This window comes from Zootoca vivipara, chromosome 10 (assembly GCF_965207765.1).
Source record: "Zootoca vivipara chromosome 10, rZooViv2.hap1.1, whole genome shotgun sequence".
NCBI classification, from domain to species: Eukaryota; Metazoa; Chordata; class Lepidosauria; order Squamata; family Lacertidae; genus Zootoca; species Zootoca vivipara.
The window spans coordinates 10,417,962-10,439,815 of record NC_142593.1 but is presented as its reverse complement, the minus strand read 5'-3'; the positions used below and the strand labels follow the sequence as shown (position 1 = coordinate 10,439,815).

The following is a 21,854-nucleotide window of genomic DNA, read 5'->3' as shown; positions in this document are numbered from 1 at the left end:
AGGTCTTACGTGAAACATTTCCTCAGCATACATTTTTAATGAATGGCCTCATTCAAGGAGTTAAGGTAATTTTTAAAAAGTCTGTTAATCATAACCATTCTTGAACTGTTAATTTTTGAAAGCCTAATAATAACACAATGTTTCTGATACATTGGCATGTATCAGAAACATTGTGCTATTATTAGGCTTACATTTGTATGAGACAAACAGCATTGATGCAGTTATGAGAATGATTCCTGCCAATATTTGCTTTGGAGGGCTGGGGATCCCCCAGAACATGGGGTGCACAGGAAGAGGAATTTCCGTTGAACAGCCAGAAGTCGTTGTGCTAACAGAACTACCTCATTGGATTACCACCACGAGGCTGCAATTTAGTTGACATTAAGTCAAATTAATCTTAATTTGGGCTGCCTTCTGAGTAGACATTTATATAATTGCACTGATGTGGAAACAAATGGAGGTGTAAGAACACATTCAGTCTTGGACAACTGACCAATGTCAACACGCCTAATTCATCAGAGATATGAAACCATCATAAGTCAGTTTCAGTCTGGCTGGTGACTGCTAAGCACAGTTTTATATTTCCATTAGCTTGTGTTTGCAGTTCTTTTCTAGTCTAACTTTTGGCTACCTTCCTAGCAATAGTTCATTTAAAAACCGTTTCTCTACTTCTGTTAGCATGTGCAAATTTCTGGTGCACCCTGCAACCTCATGCTATTGTGGATAAAATCATAGCCTTCAGTCTTGAGACATTTGCTTCAATGATGTAACAAAACAAAATCTCTGCAATGACGTCCTTTGGGAGAATTGAATGTATTAAAAACTGAACAACTTACCTGTATCTTTTGTGTATTTCAAATATTGTTCTAAATATATTAAAGGGATAATACCAGAGAAAGCAGTTTGCAGAAGCCACGTGCACTTTCTTTTGGCAAATGTCACATTTAGCATAGCAGACTCTTTGGCTGAGATATTGTTTAGGGATATTGTTGGGTTTTTTGTTGCTGCTATTGACATTTTTTGGTATATTAATTTTTAGATCTTACAATGGTTTATATGGGAATAGCTGGAATTGTTCAATTTTGGTTGTGTACTTTTTAATGCGTTTTATTTATTCTTTATGTCTACTTTTGCTATGTTTGTAATTAGGTAAATCTTTTCATGCTGAAAGCAGCCTTGAGCACGGTTTTAACTGTGGAAAGGCGAAATACAAATTAAATTATGATGGAGTTATGTAGAATGGCGGCTGCTGTGTGCAATTGTAAATTTTTCAGCATGGATGAAAGTTGCCTACTGGAAGTGCCAATTTGTAAATATTGTGGATATATGTTAATTGTTGACAGCGTAATTACCTAGTTCAATATTTTTTGCCTATGGAAAAAGCATTTCTTCTGAGGGTTATTTTGCATTGAGAGAATTCAAACTTTGCAAAATGGTTCAGAGTTCAGACACTGTAAGGAAAGTGGTTAGAGAGCAGAAACAATTGGGAATTGGGAGTCTAAAACATCTGGAAGGTACCAGTTGGGGGAAGGTGGACTTAGTGGAACCTTGAGACTGGTATGCTGCTTAACTAAGACTTGTGTGGATTTCCTGCCAGACAATTAACAATAATCTGGTATTGCAGCAATGTGGAATGGATTTGGCAGACTTTATGCTTTAGAAGTCTGACAATTTCTCTCATGCTACTTTGTGCTCCAGAATGTAAGCAGATGAATAGCTGCTTTGTCTCCTGGGATAATTTAATTTGTTGTTCTGTGCTGAATGTATTTTTCATATTGACATTCATCAGTTTTGCACTAAAGGGAAATGGTTCACTCTTCGTCTTCAAACAAAAAATGCAGCCCAACAGCTGTAGCTGTCATTTTTTGAAAGGATGGTTTGAGAAGACATTTGGAAAATATTAAGGGATAAAAGTAGATTTGGAGTTGACCCATTATTAGTGTTAAATTTAAGTGTTCTAATATAGTAGAACTAATATATTAAGCGATTTTACAGTATATTCTTGGCTGCATTGGGGCTATGAAAATCTAATCCCTGCACATATTTTTGAATTCGGACCTTGTGGTCGGCACCCATGAGTTTTTAATTGATTCTTTCCAAATCAGAAGGTTGTCTCCCATCTCCAGCTATCCTCATTTTTTTGCAGCCTTTTTGTCCTTTGTATAAAGTGAATTTTGCTTTATGCATGTAGCAATCTGTGGCTATTGTGACCTTTACAAAGCTCTAAAATGCCATTTCTAGTTGGGAGAAATTGCATTCCTCATTCTGCTGAGGATCAGTACATCTCTCCACTAAACAATTCATCAGCACTTGCTTAGCATCTTCACCTTTGCCTTGGAAACAGTATTACCTAACTCTTCCAGAGTACGGTGAGATTGCACAAGTCTTTACTGCATGCCCACCCTGTATGTGCTATATATATATAATTCTGCCTATGTTCCTGATTGTTCTCTTTGGCTCTTTTAAATTGTGCTGTATAGGAAGGCACATCCCAGCATGTATAGCTAATTTGCTCATCACTGTGTTCCTTAGAATAAATTGTAGATTAAAGATAAAAGAAGGACCAAAAATGCACTAAAAGCACTTCTATTTCATTCTTAGGGGTTTTTATCCTTCCTGAGCGCTCCACTGATCGGTGCTTTGTCTGATGTCTGGGGAAGAAAGTCTTTCCTCCTCGTTACAGTTTTTTTCACTTGTGTCCCAATTCCGTTAATGAAGATAAGTCCATGGTAAGTGGTTCAAATGACAGTAGGTGTTTTTGGTGTATGAAGGAAACTAGAAGAGATAAATCACTTTTCTCTAGTCAATTATCCCAATTTAGGGTTCAATTACTGCTGCAGGGTCCAAGTGTGTCAAGTCTGTTCTTTTAATTGGGTTCTTCAAAATGGAATGCTTAATTATAGGTTGTAGAGTGATGATACTTATACAGTTTTACAACTATCAAATCATCTTTGCATAGTTACATTACACCTTTCTCCTTTGCAGGTGGTATTTTGCTATGATTTCGGTTTCTGGGATTTTTGCTGTTACGTTCTCTGTGATATTTGCTTATGTGGCTGACATAACACAAGAGCATGAAAGGAGCACTGCATACGGACTGGTAAGACAATTTCTGAAAATATTCTGATGCTTTGACAATCGTATTTATTGGTAGTCTCTCATTTTTAAGATACTACACTCGCTATGTTTGAATAAGGCACATCCGGTTATTTTGGGGGTTGAGAAGATGGGCTTATCTTGCAGCGGTGACAAAGTCAAGAAAAGATGATGTGTTGGAAGGGGGAGAACAGAGTCTTAGATTTCTTTATTCCTAGACACTCAGCTGAGAAACCGGATCCTGCACAGGTAGAAGGTTGAGCAGTCATCTGTGTTAATTGTAGGTATCTTGTATCAAAAGATGTAGCTGGACCAGGTTACTTAATGGATTGTTTGAGCTCTGATTCTCTTGGTAAGGCATAGCAGGAGTCTAGTTTATTACTAATTGCTGAATCTGTTGCTCAGCATGGCAGTTTAGGAAGGGAGGATGACATTAAGACAGTTTGTTAATCTGACATATGCTAGGTAACATTTGAAAATACCTTTCAGTATTCTGGTTTCTTCCTGGATGTAAAGGCAGTATGGGCAGTCATCTATTCCTTAGGTTGTGCCTCCAATAAGGTTGTCTGCGTAGGTTTTCACTAGCAAAGGGAGGCTTCTTATTTTCCTGCCTACCTGGGATAGGCAGCAGCTGGTCCCTAATAAGCATCTAATCCCAGAATCATAGAATCACATAATTGTAGACTTGGGAGGGATCCCAAAGATCTCTTGCCCAACCCTCCACAATGCAGGAATGACTTTGAGTAATGATGAAGGTGCATCTGAACATTTAAAAAAATCTGAACCAATAGTGGAATATTAATGCCGGTTGACTTAAGTCATAATTCCCTCTACTGAGAATCTCCAGTCTCAGCCCAGCAGGTGACTTGGTGTTTCCTTCCCTGATATGCTACGCTTGCAGGGGCTACCAAGGGTTACAACTGGGCTATTCCTTGCAATTCAGCGCTTGTGCTTGTATTCCTTTTTGCACTCACTGAGTGAAAGCGTGGTTTTTAGAATGTGTGTGTCTCTGATTTTTTTTTTTAAAAAAAGGAATAATAGGTGAATTTCCATAGTTTTTCATAACAGCAATGCAGGTATTACCACTGCCTAGCTTCCCCCTTGCAGTATGTACTGATTAGTGATAGGTGAGTTACTATGGGATGGCAGTTTCATGTGAACAGTCTTTGTTGCATCCAGTAAAGCCATCCCAAAAGTGCAAGGACTTCCACCTGAGCAGCAGGATGTCCTCTCATCATATACATCCCCTCTCTGGTGTGCTGGTTGAACCCCTAGAACAGGCATCCCCAAACTTCGGCCCTCCAGATGTTTTGGACTACAATTCCCATCTTCCCCGACCACTGGTCCTGTTAGCTAGGGATCATGGGAGTTGTAGGCCAAAACATCTGGAGGGCTGCAGTTTGGGGGTGCCTGCCCTAGAACAAATTGGGGTGGGGTTGTAAGGAGACACAGAAGAAGTCCCCTTGTGATTGTGTTACATACAACCCTGAATTGCCAAGATACTGTCATGCTCTTTGGATGCGGCCTTCTATGTAGTCATTTCCTCTGCTGCTTCATTAGTACAGAAGTACCATGGCAACCCCTGAAAAACAGAGTGCTTACATTTCTTACACCTTGCTAAAAACATTTTTGAAGTGTTAAGCTGAAGTGGTGATGAAGGAGGAAGGCATCTGTTAGGCAATTTCTTTTTGTGACTTTTAGACCTGCTGTATTGCAGTTTCTTATATTGACAAGTTTTGTGGTTTTCTTATGTGATTTTAATTATACACTGATCCTAATTGTGATGTGTTTGAAACCCACCCTAGAACCATTTAGTGATGGTTTCAAATACAAATAGTAAATAAATTAATAAGTTTAGAATATTCTATGTAAGCTTTGACAGATTCGCTGTTGTTGAACAGACATGTTTTGTGGCATAAAAATAGTTCTAGATTTCTTTTAAAATAAAGATGTGTGCTGTTAAGGTACGTTCTCAGGGTCATTGTCTGACACTTCTCGGTTTACCAAGCCATTCTTTTAGCCTCAGGTGCAAACTTCTTCCCAATAATTAACTATCTGAGTCTTTGCATTTAGCAGATAAAGTTTCCCAAGCTTGGGTCTCCAGCTGTTCTTGGACTACGATTCCCATCATCCCTGACAGCTGGTCCTGCTAGCGAGGGATTATGGGAGTTGTAATCCAACAAAAGCTGGAGACCCAAGTTTGGGAAACCTTGGGCTAAATGTTTACCTCTCCCCCGAAAATAAAAACCTCCACCAGTGTTAAAAAGCTACTGTCTCAACAGTTCTAGGAAATGGAAATAGTTGTAGTTCAAATCCAATTTGATCTCATTGTCAGCTTCCCTCTAGATTTAAAACGTAGCCACCAAGTGGCAGATATTGATGTGGAAGACCTGGAGTTAGGCATGGCCTTACCAGTCAGCTGCATAGCGGGGGATGAATATGACAGTGTGATAGATACAAGGGAGGAAGGGTTTCACGAACATAGTGAAAGCACATTTGTTGCACTGTGCAAATGTGTGTACTTGCTTGATTTTGATCCGAACACTGCTGCCCATGGATCAGACAGAGAGGGTGTGTGTCAGCGTGTGGGGAGGGGGCGAGGGAGGGAAATGGGTTGGATAATGGAAGAAAGGATGGGAGGAAAGTGGGCTGGGAAGAATAAAGTACAAATATCAATCACAAGATAAAGTTAATTAAATCCTAGCCTTGCTTATTTAAGTCTTCCTTTTAAAACTAGTGCAATATTGTGCAGCCTCTTTAGTATAAAAATTAGATAAAATAGAAATGGTATCATCAGGTTGCAAGCCTTGCACACTTATCTAGGTGGGAATATATCCTATTGAACTCAGTGGTGCTAATGTAACATATTGGTGGATTTGTAGGATTTCAAGGTCATATGCTTAAACTCCCACCATTTCTGAGCATTGACTGTGCTGACTGGGGCTCATATGAATTGTCTAAAACAGGCACCCCCAAACTTCGGGCCTCCAGATGTTTTGGACTACAATTCCCATAATCCCTGACCACTGGTCCTCTTAGCAAGGGATCATGGGAGTTGTAGGCCAAAACATCTGGAGGGGGTGCCTGGTCTAAAACATTTGGGGCATACCAGGTATGGGAAGGCTGAACTGTATAATGAATGGTTTTTTTTGTGAAAACATGAAGAGATTTCAAACTAATTTATTATGTATATGATTATCCTGAAACTCAATATGCAATAAATTTGGGTTCCCGAGTTATCTTTAATCAAAGTGCTGACTAGGTATGGTGAAGGGTGTCCAAACTGCATGCAGCGTATTGGGACCAGAAAATGCTGTTTACATCCCTGCATAGCTGTGTTCAGATAAACCACTGTAGGAAATAACAGTTCATAGCAGCATCATATAGCTGGGTGAAAGGGATGGTGTTGAGGAACATGGATAAATTCTAGTCCTGACAAAATATAAAGACATAAAGGGAGTGAGGGAAAGAGACTAGGGGAAAAATATAGAGCTAAGTACAAGAGTAGAGACATTTAAAGGCAAGAAGTTCATAGTAAATGTGAAATGAAAGACTAATCCAATATAAAACAGAAAAGTGGAAGATGTGATTGAAGCTGTGTGCAGAGCAAATGAGGCAGGTGGCAGAATTATGAATAGAAGATACCTTAAAACAGCTGAAAGGGCCATAAAGATGAGCATTGCAATAATCCAATTTAGGAATGATGAAGCCATAGTGAGGATTTCAAAAATAAAAAAGAATGAAAAGTGGCAACCCTTGGATAGAGGGTTGAATCTGAAAAGGATGGATCAGATTTGACACCTAAGTTATTACCATCATTATTATTAAGGGCATAAAACTCTACTGAGCATGGTATAAAGAATAAAATACAAGCATTTGTCAGTGGCTTAACAATCTTAAATACACTTGCGAATAAGAAATAGTGATACTACCAAGAGGCAGAAGGGGGATAAATTGTTCTATAAATGCTCTGAGATGTTGCAGTCTAGTTGCTTAGGGCTGCTAGATTTATTATGTATTTTTAAAACTGGTCCCCTGCCTTTCTACTCAATCCCCTGGCTATTCAGAGAAAGCCAAACACTCTTTGAAACTACCCCCAAACAGTTTAAAATAAAAACGAGCATAGTTTTAAAACAGCTTGAAAATCGCACCCCCAGTGTGTAAGTAGAATAATTGAAAAGTTTTAATGCCTTTAGGCTTCTGGGATACAATTTTCTGTCTTCCTCCAATTGCCAATAGGTCTTGAAAGGCAAAGTGGAATGTAAGAGATATGTACACACCCACCCCAAATGTTGGTTTTCCAGCTCAGTTTAGCTGTGCTGCACTCATGTATCCCATGGAAAGAAATGTTTGGTATGGCCCTCGGCGCCTGAGTTGTAGACGTTGTGATGGTGCTTCTTATTGCTTCTGTAGAGCATCAAGCCTGGTAAATTCATGCCTATCCTCAAGATCAGGGTTTCCCAAACTTTGATCCCTAGCTGTTTTGGGACTACAACTCCCATCATTCCTAGCTATGGGGACCAGTGGTCAGGAATGATGGGAATTGTAGTCCAAAAAAACAGATGGAGAGCCAAGTTTTGGGAACACTGCTCAAGAGTCTTCGGTGTAGCCGAATTAATGTCATAATTTCAGCAGCTTACCTTAGTAGGTGGATATTTCTGTCAAAATGCATGGTGACAGAAAAGGCTGTGGGCAGTACACAAAATGTAGTTCTCTTAGCACAAAGACTTTGGCTGCACAACGATACATCCCTCCGTCTCCTTCCCCATAATCTCTTCTGGGCGTTCCTCCAGCCCTCTGGAGAAGATTTGGGAGGCCATTCCGGAGCAGAGCAGGGAATGTTCCATTGAGCAAACAGAAACCTTTGTGCTAACAAAACTGCTTCACTAAATACCACTCTTCTGGTACTCTGTTGCAGGAATCGGGATTTGGGAGTTCAGGTTTCAGTTGGTGAGGAATGTTAAGTTGTGCATGAGGTCATAATGAAGCAGTAAAATACAATGTCTTCTTTTTAGGTATCTGCAACATTCGCAGCCAGTTTGGTAACTAGTCCTGCCATTGGAGCACACCTGTCTACATTATATGGAGATAACTTGGTTGTATTAATTGCTACGGTGGTGGCTGTTGTAGATATATGTTTCATTCTACTCGCTGTACCAGAATCTCTACCTGAAAAAATGAGACCACCTTCATGGGGAGCCCTTATATCATGGGAACAAGCAGACCCATTTGCAGTAAGTTACTGTTTTTTTGTTTATTCTCCTTTATTAGTCAGCAGTGTGATATTGGTGCTAAATCTAATGCAAAGGAAGGAGGCACTTCTGGGAATGGGTTGGCAAACTGCTCTCTGAAGCACTTTCCCCTTTGTTAAACAGCTCAGTTAGGCTGCCTGCCCCACTACATACAATTTTGCTTTCTTGCCCCCCTGTTTTCTGCTCTGTCACCATGCTGGAGTTGGTGTGGCTACCTATTGGCAGCCACATGAACTGCAGCATGTCAACAGCATTGCATTTTTATGTTTATAGCAGGGATGTCAAACACGTCGATTGCTATTTACTGGTTGAGCCTTGTCAGACTTTGGGAGATTGCGGTCAATCGCCGGCCCCCTTCTGGCCCCGCCCCCTCTCTGCACTGGCCTCTATTGTTGCATAAGGGAAGCCTGAGTTTTGAAACGGAGGCTTTTATGTTGTAAGCTAGCTGAACCCCTAAAAAAGGGGCATTTCCCCTCCCTAAAGAAAGCTCAGAAACTTTGAGCTGAAACCCCCCAAAACAGGGGTAGATCACCGCCAGATTTTAAATTTGAAAGTAGATTGCAGTGTCTCTGGAGTTGGCAACCCCTGGTATATAGGAAGAAGTGAAGAGGAAACAACATTATCAGTGGTTGCTATAGCCGAACTTCACTGACTTAGGAGCCTGAGGCCTTTTTACTGAGCAGAATAGAATCAGGCTTTTGGAACAATCAAGCTATTCATTTGTTTAGTCAACTTTTATTAATTTGGGAAGAGATCTTATCTAAATTCAGCATTAGGAAATTATCATGGAAACTCAAAAACAGGAAGAACAATGGTCTTGGAATAAAATCTGTTCATAGGTTTTTTCCGAAGCAGACCACAGATGGAATATATTCTGAAAAATGCACTCATTAGCGAAAAAAAATCACCTGCTCAAAATGTAATAATCCTTTTCAGATGTTTCATTTTGACTTGCTTTACTTTTTTTGACAGTCTTTGAGAAGAGTTGGAAAAGATACTACAATTTTGCTGACTTGCATCACTGTCTTTCTTTCTTACCTGCCTGAGGCTGGCCAATATTCTAGCTTTTTCCTATATTTGAGACAAGTAAGTAATTTAAGGTACTTTTTGAGTATTGGACAAGTTGTTCTTGGTAGATAAATTAAAGAGTACATGCAGGGAACAAATGAAGCCTTGGAAGTATCAAAGATGTACATAGTACGTAGCCATTGCATTTATCAAAAACTTGTAACACTTTTTTTTCTGAAGAAAATAGCAAAGAAGTTCACACAGTAGTAAAATTGGTAAAGATACAATGAAATCAGTTGTGCCATACAGTTACAGCAGTTAATAAAATTAAATAGCGTAATCTAGAGTTTATTCAAAATGCCAGTCATTGGTAAAAATGCAAAGCTGTTTAAATAGCACAGTGGCAAAAATCCAGATTGCATGACTAATAATTGTATTATCACAGTAGATCCCCACCCACCCTTTTTTAAAAGTAGGTCACGAAGTTCAAAGGTAATTTCTGATTCTGTATGGGAAACTGCTACAAAGTTTCAAGCTGGGCCTTGAGATAACAAGGGGTTTTCGGGATGTGGTCATAGGCATTATTGACACATACCATATTGTATGGGTTTTGTTTTGAAACTTATATGGGATGGATCCCAACTTTTTGTTTTTCTTGTGAAAGCATTTACATGAGCATGGCTCTCCTGTTGACAGAGCAAAGAATTAGGATACAAACCATTTGGTTTTCCCCCTAACTATTTGAAAACAGACAGAACCTGCTCTGAATTGGCATGTTTCTGCTTTTGTAAAACAAAACAAGCTTGGAATAATCTCCAATATTATCGTAGGCAAAAATAAAGACCCAAGGCTTTCTGTTCCTGGTAGGCGAAGCGAATGAACAGAACACACACATCTTCCTTGAACATCACTAAGAGAAGATTTTAATTAGGCAGTATATAAGTTGTTTGAATAAAAATAAATAAAAAAACCCCTCTGCTTCTCTTTTAGATAGAAGAAAAAGCTTAATATGCATGAATATTGATACAAATGCAGAGAATTGCATATGTGACAACAATGCATTTAACTTCATGTTGATGTGTTTGCTCCAAACTAGCAGAGCCGGGGGGGGGCATACTTTATTAGTATAATAAAATTAAGGACCAGAAAATGATAAAGGGATACCAAGAGGATGGGAGATACACATACCATCTTAGGCTGCAGATGTAGACATAATCTTTGATTGCAGGTTAAAAAGTAGACTTAAGCAGCAACTGCTGATAGACATATCCAGTAGCTTGTTCAAGATACAGGGGATTAGCTCATGTAACTGGGTAGAAAATAAAAAGTACACCAATGAAAAAGTTAGATTGCCTTTTGTCAAATTAGAATTGGCCGATGGAAGTGTGTTTTCCTGCATGTTTGCTGTAAGGATGTGATCTTGTATACACCTGGGCATTCCTACAATGCAAGCACACCCCCAATTGTAGTTCAGGGAGTACAAAGGAAAATGCATGACTTAAATATGGAAGCATAATACAAAGGTTGGTGGTTCTTTTCATTTCCCGTAAGAGAGTTCAATTTATAGTCTTATACTAAATATGACCTTAATGTCATGACCTATATTTGACTAGATGTTGATATGATATTTTTACCTAATCTTGGCTGGAGTCTTCCTTTCCCCACCCCAACTCTTATTTCCACCTCTGAAATCATTTTACCTTCCAGTCTTCCAAATTTGTCCTTATGAAAATGTAAGTTGCCTATAATTGTAATTGTTCTTCACTTACTGTTTCCTTGAACTTTACACACATTGTTTTGTGTTATCTGCAGGTGATAAAATTCGAGTATGCCAGCATTGCAGCATTCATAGCTGTGATAGGAATTCTGTCTATCGTTGCGCAGGTAAGCATTTACAACCCTATGTCTTAGGTGACAGCTCATAATAAAAGGCAAATATTAACGATCATGTGATTAGCACATTAAGTGTACATAATGTATTTTGTGGGAAGTCTGAAATAGAGGTGCGCAAATTGTGACTGAATTTTTGTGGCCTTCTTGCAGGCCACAGATGATTAAAAACAGTCTTGACATTCTTTGGGAGGAACAAAACTTGGTCCATGAAACATCCAATAAAGATGTTTACTCACAGATTAATGCTAATTTTACCACCAGATACATTATGAATGTATGTATGTTACCCTTTTACAGTTCTTGAACATTCAACCAAGCCTGTAACTTTTAAAATAGGTAATATACAATGAACCTAGATGAGGTGTATAGTTTGCTGCCTAATGCTATCTTCCTTTAAAAAAAAGAAAAGGAAAGTAGGATCTTTCTGTAAGGGTTGTTACATTTCCAGCACCTTTTCAATACAAGAACTTCTAGCTACGATAGAATGGTGTGTTTGTTTAAAGTTTGATGCAGGCAGGGAGAACATTTTTACTCCAGGTCTGAACAACACTTAGGGTCCGTATTAAAAAGTTTAAAAGTGCTAACAATCCTGGGATAAAAAAATGGTATTTGGACTGGTGCAGGAAAGTTCTGCTACTCAGAAGTCCTCTCCTCCTTTTCATATGAGTTGCTAAGCAGACCTTGTATTACTAAATCTCTGCCTTGGGTAGTAAGATTCATTTAGGGCCGAGAGCTGCGCACACAATTCTCCAAACTCTCTCACATCTGTTTGATGTGAGGCTACCTTAAGAGCTTGCCCTTCCCTAGATACCCTGCATAGTTAGGGATTAGCAGTCCAGAGCTGAAGAAAATGCGGTCATAAAAAGGGGATGAAATTGCAGTGGTTGGGAATGCCAGAAAGGAAGGATGCACATGAATACTGTTGAAATCATTTTTCCGATTAACTATCGGAGGAAGCGCTAGGGAAGGGGGCGGGGAACATTTTGCTGCTAGTGGGCTCCGGATACTTAGCTCCCCACCGGGGAAAATTTGATAGGAGTTCAGGGCCCTTGTAAATCACGATGGTGTCAGGTGATGTGCTTTGAAGTCCCAACAGTCCCAACAAGCGAGTGATTTTAAAGGCAAAGGGGTTTTCCAGCCATCCCTCCACCCCATCATCTGCTTCTGTTTGAGTCTGTGGATGCTTTCGGACAACCCCTGCGGTCTGTTGCAAATAACTGTGCAGGTTTTAACCCCTACTCACCGGCTAATGAATATAAAATCTTACTATCTTGGCTGTGGAAGCCTATCCTTTACTGAGAGCAGGATATGCAGCCAATGCTGGATTTAACTCTGTCTTCCTGTCAATCAGCTTATGTCGCCAGTCATGTCAGTTGATGAGTGGATGGGTGGGCATGTTTTGGGGGAAATGGATCCACAGCCCAAATTGGATCCCTTAGCAAGTCAAGACTGGCCTGCAGGGCATCCCTGAGCTATGGTGACAGGCATTTCTGAGGAGGAAATCCCCAGTTCAAATTTTGCCTTGGCTGTGGTTTCACTGGGTGGAATTAAAGCCCTTAATTCTTTTGAGTAGATATTCATACGACTGCACTGTAAGTGATTAATTTGACGCTTTGTGCTTCTAACTGTACAGATCAGATCTTTTAAAAAAAGTATGTATTAAATGTTTTTTATTATAAATATATAGAGAACTTTCCAATTTTAAAGCTTTTCCTACATTATTTATTATCTTCTTTTGTAGACTGTTTTTCTCAGTATCCTAATGAGGTCTATAGGAAACAAAAACACTGTGCTCCTTGGCCTTGGCTTTCAGATGTTCCAGCTGGCTTGGTATGGATTTGGTTCCCAACCTTGGTAAGTGTAGTAAATGCCATGTCTCTGCCTGCCTGCTTCAATGCTCTTTCTAATTCTTTTGGGTGTACTTTTATCTTTCAAATTGCTGCAAGTCACCTTGGGGGCTGGTTTGGGCTGGCAGTGGGATCAGTAGTGGCAATGTAGAAATATTTTGATTAATAAAAAGAATCTTGGGGTTTTTTTTTTGAGTGCTAATCTGAACTTTCTAGACCAGTATTCCTCAGCCTTTTCAGATCTGAAAATCCTTAGTCCCCATGTGCATTTGTCGACCTACTTCTTAAATCTTTTCGTAGGGCAGTATCCCGTAAAGTAATTCCATTAGCTCAATAACTTCTGGCTGTGCAATGGAACTTCCCCTTCCTCTCCCGTCCTATTCCTAGATTCCTTCTACTCCCTCACCAGATCTGCTCTGGAGGGTTGGAGGAAAACCCAGAACAGATTTAGTGGACATGCAGGGAGCGATACTAACGGATCTACTTCATTGGATACCATCCCCTATATTTGTATGGCGGTAGAGCTCCTGTGGCCCTCGTTTGGTCTGGCTGCAATTAGTGGGGTCCCAGGCCACACACTGAAAAGCATTGTGTTATAAGACTAATGGATAAATATTTTCGTTCCTTTAGCCATTATACTGATTTCCACCTAACTTGCAAGTTCACTTTGTTGCAACACTTCTTTGTGAGTGTTCCATATTGGTGTGATTCATGCCTGCTTTTTAACTTCAGATAATGTACAACTATCCAGTTTTGCCTTGCTATGCTGTATTTTTACCTGAAAGCTCTTGCTTGTACACGATAAGGTTCTTTACACAAGTTACGTTACCATGGGCATTGGTATTCCTGTAGAATATGTTATACGCACTGGCTATAGCAATTATTTACTGTATTTTCCCATGTAGAAGATGCCCCCATGTATAAGACAGGCGCCCCCTATTTTGGGGGACTCCAAATTAAGAAAACACCCCTGAGCACTACCTGTGTATAAGATGAACCTGAATTCCAAACCTAATTTTTTGGTTAAAAAACCAAACAAAAGCCTAGTATTATACATGAAAAAATATGGTACTTAGCCACAGTTATTGTGTGAAATGAGCGCCACCTTCTGAGTATTATGGACTCCACTAGCAGCCGCTAGTGGTGTGGGGAAACATGCTAACTGATGGTCCCGATCCCTTCCAGCGCTGCTAAAAAATCACAGCTAGTGGGATAATAAACTTCCCCTGGAATGCTGCAAACCCTCATGGCAACTGTACCTTCTAGTCTGACTACAATTCTAACGCTTCCAACAAGGTACCCCAATAGCTGGAAAGCTGGTTTTTGTTTCTGCACAGCTCCTTCATTACAGACGATGTAATGGCTTTGCTTTGTGTCTTGCTCTCAGGATGATGTGGGCAGCTGGAGCCGTAGCGTCGATGTCAAGTATTACATTCCCAGCAATCAGCGCTCTTGTGTCACGAAATGCAGACTCAGACCAACAAGGTGAGTACAGTGACTTTGTTTTTCATAGAGTTGTAGAGTTGGAAGGGACTCTGAGGATCATCTAGTCCAACCTCCTGGAATCCAGAAATACGCAGTGGTCCCATAAGAGGATCAAACCTGCGACCTTTGCGTTATCAGCCCCACGCTCTCTATTTTCTAGGAAACCATGTTCTGTGAAGCATCTTCCATAGAGCTATTTTCTTTCCAACACCAGCATGCAAACATTTACCTGTGCTTCAGAAAACAATTTGCTTTGGGATGTTCACAGTACTCTAGGCCAGTGTCTCCCAACCAGTGTGCCTCCAGATGTTTTGGGACTACAACTCCCATCATTCCTGACCACTGGTCTTGCTAGCTAGGGATGATGGGAGTTGTAGTCCCAAAACATCTGGAGGCACACTGGTTGGGAAACACTGCTCTAGGCAAAGTAAGTGATATTATTCTTCACGAATGATTATTCTTTTTTTATGCTGAAGACACACAATTTTACCCAGGACACCTGAGATCGGCTTAATTCCTATAACACTAATTCATTTTAACTGTTAATAATTTTATAATCTGCTCTGGGGACCTGGTGCTGAAGGACAACAAGTATACACAGTCTTCAGTACAGTTTCCATGGAAGGTTGATTGTGGTAGATTATTTTTCTCTTCCAAAAGTACTCTGACCGTAGCTCAGACTTGTTTCCAGAACTGTTCAGTATTACTGATGACTAATTAAAATATACTCTTTGCCGGTTTGGTCTCACAGGGCCAGCAGGAATGTGATAATCTTGCAGTTGGTTATCCCAGCCTCTTTCCTGGCCCAGTTGCAGGCTCTGTGTGAGATTATCTGAACAGGACATACAGATTTGGTTCCCTTTCCTGTAGGATATCTATAGTTTTTACTGATTTGCCCAGAATGGGGCTAAATTTGTTGGCATTAACATGAGGAAACATGACCCTTTAAAAGTAATTTGAGTGGGTAAGTGCAAGTTACAGCTGAGGAAATCCCAAAGTTCTTCATCTTTTTTTCAATTAAGAATCCTTTGAAGTAGTTTTAGCAGTTAGGAATTGATGTTAACACCCTCTAGTGGTGATTTGAACATGTGACAGATTAGTGTTTCTCAAAACAGTGGCTCAGGACCCACCAGAGAGCCTTAGGCCACTTTTTGGTGGGCCTCTGTGCCACAGTTTGCCTAGCGCCTCCACACTTGCCTGCCCCATCTGCTCGCCATGCCACAGCCTTTTAATTAGACCAGTTCCGACTCCAGCAACTCATTTCATGCTAAGTAAAGGAGGTTGGGAGACAAAGAAAAGTTTTTAAGCAAGGGGGATGGAAGGAAGACCTGTCTTGAGCAGCGAGGGCTAGAGGAGGTGTTGAAGGAAATAAGATATAGGTAAAAGATAAATCTTTATTATAATTATTCAGAAATAAGCCGGGAATAGAAATGAAAGGGATAAGAAACAAAAGCAGTTACAGTGGAACCTTGGTTTATGAACACCTCGGTTTACGAATTGTCGGTTTACGAATGCCGCAGACCCATCTGGAACGGATTAATTCACTTTCCATTACTTTCAGTGGGAAAGTTTGCTTCAGTTTATGAACGCTTCAGTTTATGAACAGACTTCCAGATCCAATTACACTCATGCTTCGGGTTAAGTACGCTTCAGGTTGAGTACTCCGCGGACCCGTCTGGAACAGATTAATCCACTTTCCATTACTTTCAATGGAAAAGTTTGCTTCAGTTTATGAACAGACTTCTAGAACCAATTGTGTTCATAAACCGAGGTACCCCTGTTTAGGAGGAAGACTGATTGTAAAAGGACCCAGAGAGGAGGGATGCAAGAAATGGTTAGGCAGCAACTGGTGGTGGGAAAGCTACAAGTTGAATGTTAAAGGAGACTGGGAGAAGGAATGGCAGGAGATGGATGGCTGTGAATACTTTGAGCAGGGAATGGGAAAGCCTCTGCATCAGCAAATTCTGCCTAAAATGAGGCAGCTAAGTGACAAGACTGACCAAGCAAGTACCTGTATTTAGCCCGAGGAACACTTTAGCCCAAGGTATGGAGGACATTGCCACAAGGCAAAGAATTTTATATTTTCCAAAGATTAAATGTCGGCAATAGAAAGTGATGCCAGCCAGCTGATTATGCCAAACTCCGCTTCCACCGACCACCATTTTGCAGTTCATTCATCTCTTGCACTGCCATTTTGTGACTGGTGGGCTTCAGTAATTTTCAGTTACCTTAAGTGGGCCCTGGGGGCCAGAAAATTCAAGAAGCCCTGGATCAGAACTTTCCTCTTCCTTCATTGAAACAAGTTCATTTCCTTGTTCATTTTGGAACAAGGAAAGTTCTAGTTTGTGCTATTATTTTGAAGTTCAGTTTATCCTCCTTAAACTATTTTATTGAAACTGCTCAGTTTGAAATAAGGTCAGCCTGTTAACTGCATGATAGCCTGAAAGTACAGTACAGTGGTACCTCGGTTTACAAACACAATTGGTTCCGGAAGCCTGTACTTAACCTGAAGCATACTTAACCTGAAACGAACTTTCCCATTGAAAGTAATGGAAAGTGGATTAATCTGTTCCAGACGGGTCCACGGAGTTCTTAAACTGAAAGTACTCAAACCGAGGCGTACTTAAACCGAGGTATGACTGTAATTAAACAGCAAGCTTTTCGGTTTTTGCATCATTTTAGAACGGGAGTCAAACTCATGGCAATTATTTCTCCTGTTCCCTTGCTCTTTTACAGGTGTTGTCCAGGGAATAATAACAGGAATCAGAGGCCTTTGCAATGGTCTTGGTCCTGCTCTCTTTGGCTTCATATTCTATCTGTTCCATGTGGAGCTTACTGAGTTGGTGCCGGTCCCAGATCCTGATAAAAAAGCAATGCAGGATCCAAGCGATGAGGTAAATTATTGTAAATCGTAACTTTTAATAGTGCTTGATCAAGGCACCCCCCACTTATTTATGATGTTGCATTTCCTGGTAAGAACCCATGCTGTTCATATTACTATTGGACTTGTTAGTCACTTGTTAAACAAAGTTGTCAAGCGACTTAGAACCTATTTTAAAATACGTTCTAACATTGATACAGCCAGATAGAAACACATACATAACAAGTAAGCAAAGCAAGCCGCCCTCCCCATAGGTGAACCTCATGTTACATATGTTTTTCTTGCTGTATTTTAGGTACCGAGTAAAAGTCTGTGTAACATTTCACATAATGAAATCTTCTGGCATCCAACTATATACAAGATAGTCACTTCTAGGCTTCATGGCTGCTTAGAGGGTGAAACGTGGAGTAAATCTACTGGAATATCACTAGATGGGTCTGCCAGTAGTTGGATATGATCTCTTTGCAGTGTTGTACAGCTGTGGCAAGTTACACACCATGAATTTCTCCTCCACCATTTAGCAGAACAATTCTTTTATAACCTCTTATATTTAAAAACCTATGTTTTGAAATCACTTTAAAATAATGCCAGTTGAGCTTACAGTCCATCCTGGTTGTAGATGCTTGGTTTTTACAACTGTAAATGAGAACCTCTGCTTAAAATACACAACACCTCCTTGAAGAATAAACTACTGGAACTAGTTAAATGATTATTCCCCATGAATTGTACACAGCGAAACCATCATGAGCAGAAAAACATCTGTTCATGTGGTGGAACTTCTCCCTCCACTCTGCAAAAAATTGCTCTGGCGTTGCTCTATTTTGTTCAGTCACTTCTGAAATTATTGTGAAGGTTGCCTTGCTTTGTAGAAAAAAAAAAAGCCTGTTGGGACATTAGAACTTCCTTATGTACATGGAATTAACAGCAGGGGGGGGGGGGCTGGCTGAGTTTTTGTCAAGTATCTCTCCGAGTGGTGAAGAAACTCCAGTGAAAATCCTTGCTATTGCATTTTTTTTTACATGGCTGTTTTTGTATATCTTTTCAAATTTTATATATTTTCAAATTGCGTATACGGATGTTTTATGATGGCCCATATTTGTAATGCCTAATTAAGTTTTGGCGAAGTAAATATGTACATGGAATGCTTTCACAATACAGTGGTACCTCTGGATACGCATACCTCCAGTTGCGTATCCTTCAGGATGCGAACGCGGCAAACCCGGAAGTATTTTTCTGTGTTTCACCACGTGCACATGCGCAGAAGCGCTCCTCTGCGCCGCATGCACATGCAGAAGCACTCTACGGCCCCGCGTGCATGTGTAAAAGTGGTCCCTCTGGTTGCGGAAACCTCAGGATCCGACCGGAGTTCTGGAACGGATCCCGTCTGCAACCGGAGGTACCACTGTACTCCAAAACTGCCTCTTCTGAGATTGCATTCAGTTCCATGAAAAAAATATGGTTCTTTAGATATTGCCCTTATTCTTTAAGAACTAAGGCTGAAAGCTTTTGAGAAATACAATATTGAGACTGAACGTTTATTTTGCCATTTGTGTCTGTCAACTGCATTCAATGGGCATTTTATTGTACCCGCCCACCCAACCTCATCACCACAGTTAATCTATATTTATGTAGTTTTTGCTTGTGTGCTTTGTAACAGGGTTGTCATAACAAGGTTATGGCCGATTCAGCACTCTGTTGATAGTCCTGTAATTTTGATAATTTGTGTTTTGTGCTGTATGCACTGCTGAAGCCTGCGACAAAGGGTCTCGAGTGAAACATTTTACAAGTGCCTGAGTTTCATATTCTTCACCAGGGCTGATATGGGTGTAATCCTTTTACACTGCAGTACTGGACACGTCTACTCAAAAGTAAGTCCAGCCAAGTTGAGCAATTGGGTAGGCAGGCATGCTTGAGTTTAATCCCGTGGTTCAGACAGCCACTCTCAATTGTGGACCAGCTTCTCCCTTGCAGGTTCTGGACAGGCAATCTTGCATGTTTCAGCTGCTTCCTTGAGCAGGCTCTTCTCAGCCTCCTACAAGCCAAGGTGAGACACAAGCGTGGGTTGTTTTCCGATTAACTTTGGATGGCATTTGAAACCCCACTTCCAAGTGCTGCCTCCACTCTACAGGACATCAGAGAAGAGATCTCGGCGCTCTTCTGAGTCAAGGGAGGATGCGGGACAGTGGATGCCACAAATATTTGAGTAGGGGCCGGGTCCAGCCGAAATCTCTGGTCTCCTAGCCTTACTAAGGTGTACTACAAACAGGTGTCACCCAAGCTTCATTCCTTACCCAACCCGAGCACCCTTGTGTCCTTGAGGTTGGATTTCCTCCGCATTGTCTGCAGCCATGAGCCCTACGTTGCTCCGGTCTCCTACTTTCTGCTTCATTGGTAAATCAGTTCAGTGGTCTGACTAAAAACTGGTATCTGTAGGCAAATAGGAATGCTTGGACCCAGCTTTGCACAGCCTGAGTTATTCCCCATAAGCCTGTTCATGGTGGCTCCTTTCTTTCTCTCCGCAGAGTTCGATTATTCCTGGTCCGCCATTCCTGTTTGGCGCATGTGCAGTCCTCCTAGCTTTTCTGGTTGCCTTATTCATCCCCGAGCACAGTAAAGCCAGCAGAAAGCACACCAACAGCATCAGCAGCACCACCCAGAGCAACAACCCCGACCGAGGCAGCGACGAGGACGTTGAGCCCTTGCTGCAGGACAGCAGCGTGTGAGAGCTAGATTTTCCTAATATTCACGTAGTCTGCAAGCAAGCAAAACCCATGCACTGAGCTCTGGATCCAGAGCAGGACGTAACTGGAGTGAGCTTTTGATTTGTCAGAAGCTTTTGCACATTTCACTCACCTAAGATACTCTATGTTGGTGTCCATGGATGTCCCGTTGGGACGGATTGAACCACTTTTCTTTTTTCTTTCCTTTTCTTAAAAAAAAAGAGAGAAAGAATTCAACGCAATTATTTTTCTGTATCTGATTTGGAAATGCTATCGAGAGTCGCACCGGACAAAATACGGAATACACACGGTATCTTGGGAAAATCTTCAAACAAAGTGGAACTTACTGAGTACACACACTGTGAGCAGACCACAGCCCCTGCCAATTAGAGAAAAGTTATTTCTACTGACAGATAAAGATAACAAAAACCCTTCGCCATTATGTCCCTACATTTCTAATTAATAGGCTGTCTGGTAAATTGAATATTGTGTAACTGCTTAGAAGTGTTACAAGAGAATTCCAGCCGTTGAATATAGATTTGGGGTTTTTTTTTGGGGGGGGGAGTCTTCAACCCTCATTCCCAAGGACTCCTTACCCGTATGTCAGGAGCTCCTTTGGAAACCTTAAAAGGGCACATGTACTTTCATTGATGGTTAGTAACGCTCACTGAACTCTAGGTAGCACTACCAATGTGGCCAGTTTTGACATAGAGGCTAATTAACTGGATGCTGAGGCAATTTACATTTACTTGTGTGTATTTATTGAATCACCTATCACTTTTCATCTGCCGTATGAAGCACTCCCTCTCCTGTTAATTTCACTCCTGCCTTAACTGCTACTTAGTGTGCATTCGTTACCAACTCTTATTTAGCCTTCATATCAAACTTCGGAAGAAATTCATGGGTTATAATTATGAAATGCCTCTCCAAAAGAGGCCCTAAAGATGGTTTAATTTCTACAGAGTATCATGCTATACTTTTTAGAGACATTTTATTAAATTGCACAGATTTCTATGTATTTTGCGGCAGTGGAAATGGACCATTACACACAAAAAACTAACCAAGTACTCTTTAAGAATGTTTTATATGTATTGAATATATGTAGATATTTGTAAGAAGTTTTACTTTTTCCAGATAAGGTACTGTGTAAATCATGTATTTATAAATGTAATGATGGTGATGGATATACAGCTTTTATAAAGGATTGTGTAATGACTGAACAAAATAAAGAAATATATATATATATATTTTGAAACTTGTTCCGCCTTAAGCAAAGATAACAAACCTTTTGTACTATGCAGTTTGGTTTTTAAGTTAAAAAGCTTCCTAATGCATAATAAATTTGCAACCTATGCTATATACAAGTGTGGTTTTATTTTTATTCCATACATTTTCTTCCAGTACTGAAGCTGAGTTTGAATTATTTGTAGCACATTCTTGGCTAATGTGTTACTGCATATCAGTCTGGGGAAACCCAGCCAGATGGGCGGGGTATAAGTAATAAACAAACAACAACAACAACAACAACAACAACAACAACTTATCATCTTAACTCTGAACTTCTTTTCTCCCTACACCCCTTCCCTGGCTGCACATCCATTAATCTAAATGATGGCATCGATACATCTATAAGGATGAGCCAGTCACAACTGCTTTGCTAGTAACAATTGTT

At 40.4% G+C, this 21,854-nt stretch overlaps 1 protein-coding gene across 2 annotated transcripts in view; it reads left to right on the top strand.

The window, feature by feature from the left end:
* LOC118076814 (solute carrier family 71 member 2) overlaps positions 1–21,546 on the top strand; it is a 30,844-nt gene extending 9,298 nt beyond the window's left edge. Inside the window, exons 3-12 of one of the 2 annotated variants that reach the window (XM_088652618.1) lie at positions 3–65; positions 2,602–2,729; positions 2,986–3,100; positions 8,112–8,330; positions 9,321–9,434; positions 11,169–11,240; positions 12,991–13,103; positions 14,484–14,581; positions 17,318–17,475; positions 19,985–21,546. In XM_088652618.1, coding sequence (XP_088508744.1) covers positions 3–65; positions 2,602–2,729; positions 2,986–3,100; positions 8,112–8,330; positions 9,321–9,434; positions 11,169–11,240; positions 12,991–13,103; positions 14,484–14,581; positions 17,318–17,475; positions 19,985–20,185 — 1,281 coding nt within the window. In that variant the 3' untranslated portion in view covers positions 20,186–21,546. Of the gene's footprint in view, positions 1–2; positions 66–2,601; positions 2,730–2,985; positions 3,101–8,111; positions 8,331–9,320; positions 9,435–11,168; positions 11,241–12,990; positions 13,104–14,483; positions 14,582–17,317; positions 17,476–17,757; positions 19,239–19,984 lie in introns of those variants that run through there. The other variant, XM_088652619.1, reaches the window with a different exon arrangement.
* Positions 21,547–21,854: the final 308 nt, after the last annotated feature.